This window comes from Meleagris gallopavo, chromosome 1, assembly GCF_000146605.3.
Source record: "Meleagris gallopavo isolate NT-WF06-2002-E0010 breed Aviagen turkey brand Nicholas breeding stock chromosome 1, Turkey_5.1, whole genome shotgun sequence".
NCBI classification, from domain to species: domain Eukaryota; kingdom Metazoa; phylum Chordata; class Aves; order Galliformes; family Phasianidae; genus Meleagris; species Meleagris gallopavo.
The window spans coordinates 109,550,021-109,562,335 of NC_015011.2; the positions used below are offsets into that span (position 1 = coordinate 109,550,021).

The 12,315-nt window shown below is 34.4% G+C and overlaps 1 protein-coding gene across 2 annotated transcripts in view; it reads right to left on the reverse strand.

The window, feature by feature from the left end:
- USP9X (ubiquitin specific peptidase 9 X-linked) overlaps window positions 1–12,315 on the reverse strand; it is a 73,089-nt gene that overhangs the window by 33,271 nt on the left and 27,503 nt on the right. For both annotated transcript variants that reach the window (XM_010724749.3, XM_003203018.4), the window contains exons 14-23: window positions 11,844–11,931; window positions 9,980–10,322; window positions 8,323–8,418; window positions 6,917–7,128; window positions 5,203–5,443; window positions 4,848–4,997; window positions 4,606–4,726; window positions 4,084–4,214; window positions 3,590–3,868; window positions 1,280–1,405 (exon numbers count right to left, since the gene is read on the reverse strand). In XM_010724749.3, coding sequence (XP_010723051.1) covers window positions 1,280–1,405; window positions 3,590–3,868; window positions 4,084–4,214; window positions 4,606–4,726; window positions 4,848–4,997; window positions 5,203–5,443; window positions 6,917–7,128; window positions 8,323–8,418; window positions 9,980–10,322; window positions 11,844–11,931 — 1,787 coding nt within the window. The remainder of the gene's footprint in view (window positions 1–1,279; window positions 1,406–3,589; window positions 3,869–4,083; window positions 4,215–4,605; window positions 4,727–4,847; window positions 4,998–5,202; window positions 5,444–6,916; window positions 7,129–8,322; window positions 8,419–9,979; window positions 10,323–11,843; window positions 11,932–12,315) is intronic.

Genomic DNA, 12,315 nt, shown 5'->3' on the forward strand with positions numbered 1-12,315 from the left:
TTTTTGTTAAACAGTGAAAGATTTTTTTTCTGTGCTGTCTGGCAGATACAGCAACAATGCTAATGTTTATTTTTCATTTTTAATTGTGAGATCAAGAGGGAAGTCTCTGACCACAAAAACAGAACATATATGAAATCTAGATCTATACCAGTTCCAATAATTTCAGAACATTAGCTGTTAATGTCAACAGTAATATTGTGTATCCACATGTAAAAGACATGCAGTGTTTGTTTGCTCTGATGTGCCTTATCCATACTTCACCTCAAAGGAGACTTCTGTGGAATGAAACTGGAGTTCAATTGGCTGATTTTTACACATAAAATAAACTATGGATGTAAAACCACCACTAATGGAAGACAGATGTCTCAGACAGTCTAGTACAGTGTATTTTAGACAGTATTCTTTCTTCACAAGAGTTGCCGTATGCTTTTCAGCATAAAGATGGTCATTTAAGATTGCTTTTATTTAGGTGTCTTATAAGTGTTCTGAAGATAGCTTTGCAGAGATTCTATACCATACTGAAAAACAATATTTGCTGTTTCCATATTGGAAACAGAAGCTTCTCAATTTATCTTGAAAACAGTTGTTGCAGATCTGATTTTAGCTTCTACTCAATTCAGCAAAGTTTACAGATGTATTCACTAATATAACCCAACTCCAAATGGGATTGGTGATATCATATAGTATCATACAGATGCTCTATTTTTAAAGGACATTGCTTAACATTACTCAGCAAACAATCAAATTTCTCACTTGCATCATTAAAGGATTTTCAGCATTTAAAGATAGACCGGTAGAGATTTCACACTTATCTTCCAGCATTTCAATTCATATTTAAAATTTCCCCATTTTCTGTTTCTCCTCAAGAGAAGTAAATTACTTAGAAACGAAAGTGTAAAAAGATAAAAAAAGAAGAAGATATCACAAAAAAGCTCTTGGAAACAAGCAAAATACCTGCAACATAATTCACTTATTTAAAACCACTGCAATGTGTTCCTGAAGTTCTGTTGCAAGTGCAACAATATTCACAATCCATTAAAATCTTGTGCAGAACCTATCTCACTTAAGCCTCTTCATGCCATTAGACTGTATTTCATAATTTCACATGGAACGTACTTTTAAACAGTTTACAGCTTATTAACCATGCAAATGGTACTTTTAAGTTTTTATGGCATTGCAGGAGGAAAATCTATTTATTACAAAGTTGTAAATTTAAGCATTAAAAAACTGACTGGGGGGGGAGAAGGCAGAGGAAATATACATGAAGGAATTCACTAACCTCATCAGATATTTGCTGTGCAAGACGTATTGCTACATTTCTTAGCATGCATTCTGAAGTTGGATTAGGAATGTTTTGTAGGGCATTTTGTAGCACCACTGCCTGGTCATGTGTAGCCTGGTTTATCTGTAAGAAAGGATTTCTTATTTCTTACACGGAAAAAAAAGAAAGCAAAATGATATGAAAATATAAACTTACTTAACATAATTTATTAGTAGTAGGTATGATCATGGATAAATACAGAAATTATAGACAAAGAAAAAAAACAGTTTTGAATGGAAACCATCACATACCAAGATTCACTGTACATATGCTATGGTGTAAAATCACCGTACTTAGGAGGACTTGAAACTATTTCTATTCAGGGGTTTGTCACTGGTCAGATTATTTCAAATTAACTGAACACTATCAATTACAATACCTCCTTCTCTTTCTGTTGATGTATGGAAAGGTTTGTTAAGAAATGGATCTCCCTTCAGATTATCTAATAGCATCTACGCTGAACACAGTTCACTATAATTAAGTACCATTTTAAGCATTTGAGTTAAAAAAGAATTCAACAATGCTCTTAACTTGCTGTCCTCTTTTTTACCATATTGTCACAGGACAAAGAGCAGCAAGAAAAGCTTTTATTCCTTCAGTATTGGTTTGAGCATGAAGCTTAGTCTGACTCTACAGTCTTGACCATTCAAACCTGAAAGAATTCTTTTTTAATGCAAATTTGTTTGAAAAGACTGCTGTGGATAGAAGCTAACATTTTTCGTACAAAAGGGTTTATCCATTTTTTAGTACAACTCATCCAAAAAACCTCTCTCAAATGCTGCTCAGAAGACATACTACAAAGCTGTTCTGTAACCCCTTGGCACTGGTCATTTCCTTTGCTGTGTCAGCTTCACTAAAGTACTTGACTCAGGGAACAAAATCACAGAACTCCCACTGAAGACAGTAACAGAGTTGACAATGAGCTGTCAGAAGTAGGCTATAAAAGGATTGTGCGTAACATGGGGCAATTCATGGATTTATGTACCAGAATACTATATTTAACTACCTTATTGATTCAACAACTTTCAGTAGAAGAATGAAAATACTGCAATTGCCTTTAACAGGCCCTAGTGATAGCAGCAAACTGATAACAAGATGACTGTAGATAGTCTTTGTTTCCTCACTCTCTTGAGTACTGCTGGAAAGTCAAAGCAGAAAGTTAAGCTATGCTACTTCTGATTTAGATACGATAGGTCATAAATATTTACAAATCCCACCTCCATCTCAAGGAGTAAGCTTACTGGTTCTGCAGCAGTTAGGAGCATCAAGATCCAAGCCCTTCAAAGAGGATAATGGTGAAAAGCTGCGAGAACTGCTTTTTACAGCAAATCAGTTAATAATACAGTTAGATGTTTGTAGCTCTATATAGTGAATGTCAGCTGTCACAGACAAAGGTTTCAATCACATAAGTGGTCAGTATAAATGTGTTTTAAGACACTAAACCGATGTTGTGCTCCACACTGAAAAAAGGCAGTAAATTTTATTCATTTTAGTAGATGAAGACTAGAATGGCAAACAAGCTTCTTCAAGATGTCTCTAGTACATTCTCATGAGACATAAAAACTTCTTAACCTCTTAACAGTCATCAAGACTTGATTTCTTTGAGAATGAATGAATCTGATATCCTCCAACAGACGCACATAACTGGAATAGGTATTTATTTTTCCAGATATAAGGGGAAATTAATTCTCTGCTTCAAAGAAGAAACTTGCTAAATATTCTGGTATAAACTGCTCTAAAGCTTTGAGGTCTTTGCCAAAGGCATATTCTAAGAGTGCAGAAATAAAATCTTGGCTTACAACATATTTGTTCAGATATAGAAAAATTTATGGACCATCCTGAACATGCACAAATTCTACTGCTTTAAATGTATCATTGAGGTGATATGTCACTTATGTCACTTGCCCTTTCCAATTCTAAGATGCCTTACTGTAGGATACCTTTCTCCTATAATCACTTAACTTTCCAACACACTTTAACAGCCCAAAAGAATCTGAGTTTATGTTAATGGTATAGACATATTTGAAAAGTGGAAGATGCCTGTACTGGGAATCATACAAACTGCTGAAGCATATAAAAGGCCAGTCAATCTCATGCCTGACTTTTCACAGATTGAAAGAAACAGGGCCTTGTCTCTCTTTAAGATTTGTGAGACAACATTATCCGAAAGTGTTGAAAGTTTTTTGTATACACATTATTCAAAGAGACTGCCAATGAAGCATAGATATACAAGGCATTGATATTTGCATCAAGGAAGATTTATATTACCGGTGAAATTGTACTTGTGCCTTCCACAACTGGTTGACAAGCTTCTGCCACAGCTCGAACATGGCCATATCCAATTGCTGTTAGCAATAACTTGGCTATTTTTAGAGCATTAAGGTAGGCACCCCTTCGAGTTTCCATATCTGCGTTTGGCAGGAAGTTATTTCGAGTCAGCATACTCAATACAAGAGGCAAACCACCACTTTTTAAGAAGTTGTACTGGAAGTCGCTGGCATCTTCTCCCAGAGGTGCACTGGCAGGCATTAACAAGGCATAAACTACCTGTAGAACAAGAGAGAGTTAATTAACAGAGATACACCTGTTTGAATGTAAGTGGTTAAACACAGACTATGCTGGAATACATCTTAAGCTTTGATGGCAATGACTGTACACCAGTTTACTCCAGGCTTTCACAGTGTTACTGAAAAGATAGTAAAAAAAAAAAAAAAAAGAAGTTGAAGATCTTTATTTTTAAAGAACAGCAAAGTATCACAAACCTCTGTTAGATATAGCACTTGTGAGGCAGAGGGACCAAAAAATAGAGAGTCAAGGGATGGACTAAGGCTGCTTTCTCCAAGTTTTGCGTGATCTAAACAAATAGCTCTTAGTTTCTCAACTGTAGTGTTATCTGCAATACAAAGAAAACTTATAAACATCTTGTAATGTAGCTACTTCAGAACAAGTCAGTACTGTTCACAATTAGTAATATGAAAAAAATTCACTATGCCAGAAAAGTTGCAAAAACCGTGAATGACAGACAAGATCAGACTATGAAAGGTCGTGCAATGTTTATTTCTGTCACTAGAAGTGATCAAGCTAAATCAGTACATACAAACATACAATGCTTCTCTCCCTTTTCACTACACTCTGGGACATACACCTACAACCCCAATTAGCATAAAAGTAATGAATTAAAAAAACCAATAAATTAGTAGAAAATATAAAATATTTCAACCATAATTTTTATGTAACAGGCAAGAAATGAAGTCAATGAAGTAAAGGAAGAAATTAATTTTTACCTGGTGGCATGAGCTTCATAAGAACACGTGCTCCATCTCTAAGAGGTGGCATATTTAGGCTACTGCCCAAGTCTGCAACTTGCCAAAGAAAAGAAATGTATCGAGGATGCAGTGACATGATCTTAAAACAAGCAAATAAATAAATTAAAAAACAAATAAAAACACAACACATAAAAATCATTAGTTAAAGACAAGTTGAGAAGAAAAAACATTTTAAAACCATCACTTCAGTGTATGCTTACCACTCCGGGCAAACAGCTTTCAACTTCTGGGTTTGGACCATCGCTGTAGTGATTGCCGTGGTTGCCCGGAGAACCAGTTGAAGAGTCAGAAGAACTATCGGGACTTGAGGGCATATTAGAATTTATCTGTGTAAGCTTAGCTGTAATTAGCTGCAAAACATAATCAGAGTTTTAATGCTATGCAGAAATGGGAATTCTTTATTAAATAATCATCTAATATAACGCTAATGGCGTGTTACAAGAACGAACAGAACTACTTCACAAGAATAAATGATTCCGTCCACGGTACTTTTTAAGTATTTAGAAAAGGCAAGCAACATCTTAACTTGCATAAATATCAACTTGCAACACTTACCGTTTTATCTTTGAGATTCAATTGTCCTATTAATTTCCTATCATCTGCAGGATCCACCAGCTCACCACCAATGAACAGTTCTACTTTCGTGTGCGCACTGTTGGCTTTAATACGATTGAGAATACAACGCCGCACTTGGCCAATTGTGTCATTTGTGTGAGACCAAATATCCAAATCTTCCACCTGTCGGCCTTGGTTTGGAAAACGAACTACCAGTGTGATATGTTTTCCACGGAAAGCTCTAAAAATAAACAAACCAGATAAAGTTCTTTTGACCTCATAAAGTAAGTTAATTTTTTCCTTCTGCATTTTGTGCTTCAGATATTATGACAGCAAATCTGTACATACGATGGTATACTCCAGATAATTTTGTGAAGGCATCAGTAATTGTGCAAGCTTAAGAGATTTAAAAAGACCAAGATGAAAAAAAGCCATCAGGTCACCAAGTCTTAATATGCCTTCTGTCAAAAGCTTTTAAAAGTTCTATATTAGAAGTCTGCTTATAAAAACACCATGCTTTAAAATAGCAAAGGTCAAAAAAGGAATAAATATTTTCACAATACTAGTGACCACAGTTAGTATGATAGGGTATCTGCTATTAAGTGTGTGTACAGATAACTCCAAACTAATCCCATGCAAACAAAAAAAAAAAGGGCAAAAATTTCTCCTAAGAGCTTCTTGCTAGCAAGGCCTATGAAAAAATGAGTCTAATCACATTAGCAGCCCATATAGACAAGATGCATCTGCAATAAACAACAGTACACGGATCTTATCTAATCAATGCATACAACAAAAATGCTGTAGGATAAATACAATTTCTGTAACAGCAGGAAGAAGCGGGATCTCTTAATTTTCTTGTCAACAAATGTATTCAAAGTAAGAAGGGGGACAGCAAACCCTCACCATTACTAGAATTACATTAACCACATGATAAATCTAGGGCAATCTTAGTGTATTTCTTAAGATTTTTTGAGAATTTCTTCCCACATGCAGCATATACTAACAGTGGAACAATGAAGCATCCTCTATGCTGCTTTACTGTCCAATGAAATGAATTGTTTGTGAAAATATCTACACAGCATCAGATTAAATCACTTCCCTCGATTTCAGTTTTTTTACTCAAGGACTTACTTTACAAACAGAAGAGTGAAAATATACAGAAAATGTATATACTTTGCAAGTGCCATTCTGCTCTCCCCCATTTAATGGGAATATTTCATTTAGTGTCTCTAAATTTAAGCTTGCAAAGCAAAATCAGCATCTCTAAACAACTGTGGAAGTGTAAGATACATGTTCACAACGTATTTTTTGTATGAAAAGACTATGAAAACAATGAGGTTTCTTAAGAACTTAAAGAAAGGTACTGCTAACTTAAATAAAGGTACTGCTTTTGTGTTAACTATTTGAAAAATAAATACATTGTAAACAATTGAGCCACAAGGTATATACCGTGCCAGTTACAGAACAAAACACTAGAAACCACATTATTCTGAAGTCCCCTATTCCCTTAATGCATAGCAGAATGCCTATATTTGCATCATCCTTCAAGAACTCTTTTTTAAACTACAGATCAGAATTTAGTACAAAGATAACAGAATTTTGAAATTCTGTAAGTACACCACATGAACAGAAACACTTTAGAACATAAAGTCACAAAGATGTTCATAATATTTTAGTTAAGAGAAAACAAATAACAGTCCATTTTCACACGTACCTTGACATAGGTAGAATAGTTCTTTCTTCATGGTAATCACTGTCACATTCGTTTATGTATTCTCTTAAAACAGTCAACACCCTCACCATTCTTATTGCTTCTTGTCTTGCACAATTAATACTATCTTTATCTCCATCCAACACACATAATGTATCATAGGAGGCTTTGAGACGATCAAAACAGGATTGAATGAAGTCTTCATGAATCACTACCTAATGACATCAAAATTGTCATAATTACAAGAAATGCTAAAAAACCTGGATAATTAAATCATAAGTAAAAAAGCAGGTAAGTAACTCTATAAAGTTGTTTTATTCCGTGTTAGAATAAGCTCCCATTGATGATGAACTCTTAACTTCATATGCACTTCAAAATCTTGCACAGGTCATTGGTAGCTCTTAGTGTAGAGTGCAAATCTGCCCTTCAATAGAAAAAGTGGAAATCTGCACAGAGAAATAACTAAATTGGACTCCTTTCCTTCTGCTTGATTCCTAACACAGCATCAACTTGCATCTGCCCTAGACTGACACGCAACCTGTTGTATCATTAAAGAAGACCTGCAAAAAATTTCCAGGTGTGAGAAAAGCATTTCTACTGCAGACTACATTACATCATAGTCATGGCAGTAAACCCAATTCAGTATTCACTTTTCTTGGCAACAATTCAGGAGCAGAAGAGTTATCAGCACACTGAAGCACAGTACTTGCATGTACACTAAGTAAAACCAACATTTCCTAGAAATGTCTGATGTAATCACTGGCAGATGGACAGATCTATACATGCCTACCAAGTTTTTAGCCACTACAGCAAATACAGCTCGCATGGCTGTAAGCGCACCACCTACAGCAGCTGTATTCAATCAATCTATGAGACTGGCAGCACTGAAAACTATATAAGTAGTTGGGTTTTTTTTTGTTTTTTTTGAGGACAAATAATGAGATTTTTAAGAAATACAACTAGCAGGTTACCAACTGGAGACTGTCTAGACAATATTCCCCCACAAACTCATGAAATCCCAACACTGTACCTCCCCTGACCTTTCAGAAACTTATTATCTCTTCTCTCTATCCACTAAAATCTCTCCCAGCAAATACTAATAGAGGGAGGAAATATCTGATTTGTTAGAGTTCAGCTTGACAATTATGTGGGACACTGTGATCCCTTGAAAGGGACAAAACATAAAAATATTAGACTAGCTAGTGACAACACTCAACATATCTAGCTAACAAACATGTTGGTGCTCTTAATTCTGTATCTGACCAGAACCTGACAGCTGGACTCCTGAGTATACTTTTTAAAACATGGAAACTATTCTGTGATTTCAAACTTTCAAGTATAAAAATACTGCACTGAATTTTACTACTTTTTTTTTTCCTATCATATTATAATGCATATTATAATCTTACCTGATTAACTTGTAACCGTGGACCAAGGTTAGTATAGATCTCTTTAAGAAGATCAATTGCTCTATTTGCAATGTCATCGTTTCCCTGAATCACAACCTAGCATAGTAAAAAAACCAACCAACCAACAAGTATTAGAACATGATACAACTTTCTGGTATAAAATTTAAAAGCAAAATGACGACATACAAGCATCTTCACACAACAGTAGTCTAACTTATAAGACTTACATATGGCTAAAATTCTTAGTTATATACAACCAATACAAATTATGAGTAACTGTGTAAGAGTCAAAATTAAGAAATTTTTAACAGAGTTCAGAACAAAAGCAGATGTTTCTATAAACAGAATGAAAGTAGACTTTAAATATTCATGTTCACGCACTTTCATTTTCACTTGTTTCAGAGAATAAAACAACTTGTTAAAATAATAGCATTCAAGTCTGTCTTCAAGTAACATACATTTGGCTCAATTTAAATGAGCTAGATTTGCAAACTCTGTTAGCGTTCCTTTAGGATACCTGGGCATTTAAACTACAATAATAAGAACAGCATTATAAAACAGAAGTTCTTGAGATGCTTAAACAAATTACATTAGAGATGAATAAAACACCAGAGTTTTAAAGTATCTTATATGGCTAGGGCTGGGTGGTTGGGATGTAGGGACCTGAATTGTTCTTTTTACCTGATAATTTAAGTTTTCATTACTATTCATCAGGTCAGAACAGATACTGAAAACAGACCCTACAGGGGGCCTCTGCAGGATATTGTTCTAAAGTGCCATGAGTTCTCATGCTGCCAAACAGTAGGGCAGAGCCAAGTAAGTTGATTTCCACAACTAATATATGCTATCATTATGTCTAGCATTATATATACATTATGTGCACAAGCACTGTGCACAAATTTACTTGTAAGAAATTCTTTATCTACTTTGGTTTCCACTGTTATAATGATGATTATGATGATTACAAAACCTAAATGTTCAACAAGCCACACAGTCAAAATTATTGAAGCCTCTTGCTTTATGAACAGCACGTTATTTGAAACACAGCCACGATAATCATACCACATGCCACTGTGGGTGCTATGCAGCTCTTCAACATTACAAAGACTGAAAACAACTAAGCACCAAATTTCCATTTTTCACTCCTAGATTTGGCAAGTTTCAGAAAGCTTTTACACAAAAATTACAATGCTTCTATTGAAAAGCTATAAGCATCTTTAGGTAAAAGGTTGTGGATACAAGAGAGAATCAAACCAGTCATCACTCAGACTAGTCTGGAATCACACCAGGTTACCATATTAGAAGGAACAATGAAGCACACAAAATGAAGTGAATTGTGGATTACAGAGGGAGAAAGAGAGACCTACAGAAAATTCACCAGGAATGGTCCTTCTTCCTAAACAGCATAGGCAAGTTTTTCATCTCATGTGCATACACAAACCCTCAAGTTCATTGAGCAGCCTGCAAAGCCACTGATTTACTTACCTGCTAGAAATACAGAAGGCAATGCCCAGGTATTTAATTTGAAAAATAAGTTTTCTGTAATTTAAGTCTGTAACTAATAAATTACACATTCTTGAAAATATACATTAAAGAAAACAAGACTGAAAAAGCCTTCAACTGGTAATCTTTCAGACGTTTCCTCCAATCAACTTACCCTCCAAAGGTAGTCTAATCCTATTAATTCCAGATCATCCATCATATAGGCTCGTCTCTTTGCTACTAGCTTTCCTTCTCGACAGTTCACAGCTTTGAAGAAACGTTCAAAACATTTCATTCCATTTTCTGTTAATAGGGAAGGATCCAGCTGAAGCACATTATTTTCAAAGAAGTCCTTATTAATGTCAGGGTCTAAGTCTGGTTCATCCCCCATTAGTTTGGAATACCATTTAAAACAGGCTTCGCGATCACAAAGATAAACAGCATTTTCAGCTAAACACTTCCATATTTGCTTCGCCTGAGGGGCACAGAGCCACAGCTGACCATCCTTCAATAAAAATCTTGAGCAAAACAAAGAGACAATTAACAGCACTGTCTAATCGGCATCTGGACTTACAATTCAATAAGAAATACAAGGAAAAAGTTGATTATGTATTTTATACACACACACAACAACAATCAGTCATGAAAATATGATACTGAAAACTTTATCTATATCATCAGCCCTTTCATAGTTAGTCCCATGATTTCTTAGCAAAAGTTTGCAGGCATCAAAACATTACATTCCAATTAAGAAATAAAATTAGACAAATATTTTACAGAAAAACCAGGTGTTTTATACATATTATATAAAAATGTGCATCTCGTAAGGTAAACAATTCAGTTTAAAAGTTAGGTCACATCATAAGAAACTAAATTATTTCTACAGTCATTAGCAAAATCACAAAAGGATGCATCAATTACATTGAGCAGAACTAGGAGCAGAAGTCAAAAATGAAAAAACTAGTTTTAAGTTTTTCCTTGTGCTAAATTATTCTTAAAGAACCATTAAAAACTTTGATTTAGGAAGGTTAATACTAAAAGCGTTACAGGAAAAACACAGGATAATCAATGTTCTTTAGAATCATTTTTTTTTTGATTCAACATCTTTTTTATTTTAAAGAAAACAGGGACTACATTATGACATCACTTTTCAGAAACTGCTACCTACATATTTTACATTTGAAATGTCATGGGACATTATTAATTCCTTTCAATCAAGAACTAAAAAATGAACAGTGAACTTAAAAGAAGATATAATTTTTTTTTTTTAACCAATTAAGAGTGATAAATCAAGTTTGCTATGCATATGCTACTGTATAACTTAAGTGGTTGTTTAGCACTTCATTTTAATTCACAAAAATTACTCTGTAAAGTTTTAAAATATTTTTTAAAGTGTCCTTAAAAATAAGTTTAGAACGTTGCACAACTTGACAGTTCATATAATTTGCTTGTCTGAACATAAGAACAGAGTAAAAACAAGTTGCAAGAACGCCGGCAAAGCATCAACAGACTGCAGCTCTGTCACGAGCAGAGATCCTCTGCTTTTTTATTTCATTCAAACAGCTGCAATTAAAAAGTAATTCAAGTAATTTTTTTGTCTATTCCTCCTAAGGCTAACAGCGTTGTATCAGCACATGTCAGTTTATTACTATGGCCTTAAATTTGGTGTGGTACAACAAATATGGACACATTATCTTTGGAGTATTTAAAATTTTCAGATACATTATCCTAATATGTGTGTAACTGCATATATTTACACACTGTTCTCAAGTCAGTAGGGTTCTGGACATAGAAATACCCCATAGAGATCTTACAGTACTATTAAAGTCTTGAATTACATAGATGCTAATAAATTTTAATTCTTATACTAGCACAGAAGTCCTCTGGAAAAAAACAAAACAAAACAAAAAAACAAAACCACACTTAGTACATTACTGCATCTGAGTTTTGAAAGACAAGAGAAACAGCTACCATGCCTTTCTTTCAAGTATCTGAAATACTCCTAGAGAAGTCAAGAAAATGATCAAGTTAAAACTAACCGTAAGAAATTAAGTCTCTCCTGTACTTCTTGCACATGACTGTATCTGCTTCCTGGTCTTACCGTTTGTGGATCATATTCACCATGCTCTGCAAATATAAAAAGTTTTATCAGACAACACATGCTAAGAAGACACACAGACTCTGAAGGACAGAACATATTTGAAGACTTCATGGCCTGAACATAATCAAAACCTAATGTATTTTCAGGAAGGAGTAAGAAAGTCATTTTCAGAAACATGCTAGCAGTTAATATACATTCTAAATGAAAATGGGTACAGGAAAAGATTGCTGAGGATTATCAACAAATACTTAAGGGCAGATGCATGCGCTCCTCATTCAGTATAATTAAAGTATTACAGAATAACTAAGAATCTGCATTCAAGTTAAATTTTACCTTGCTTAAACACATTTTCTTCGGGAAATAAGTCAGTTAAAGTAAAAGCATACAATTCATATTATCCAGTTTTTTTT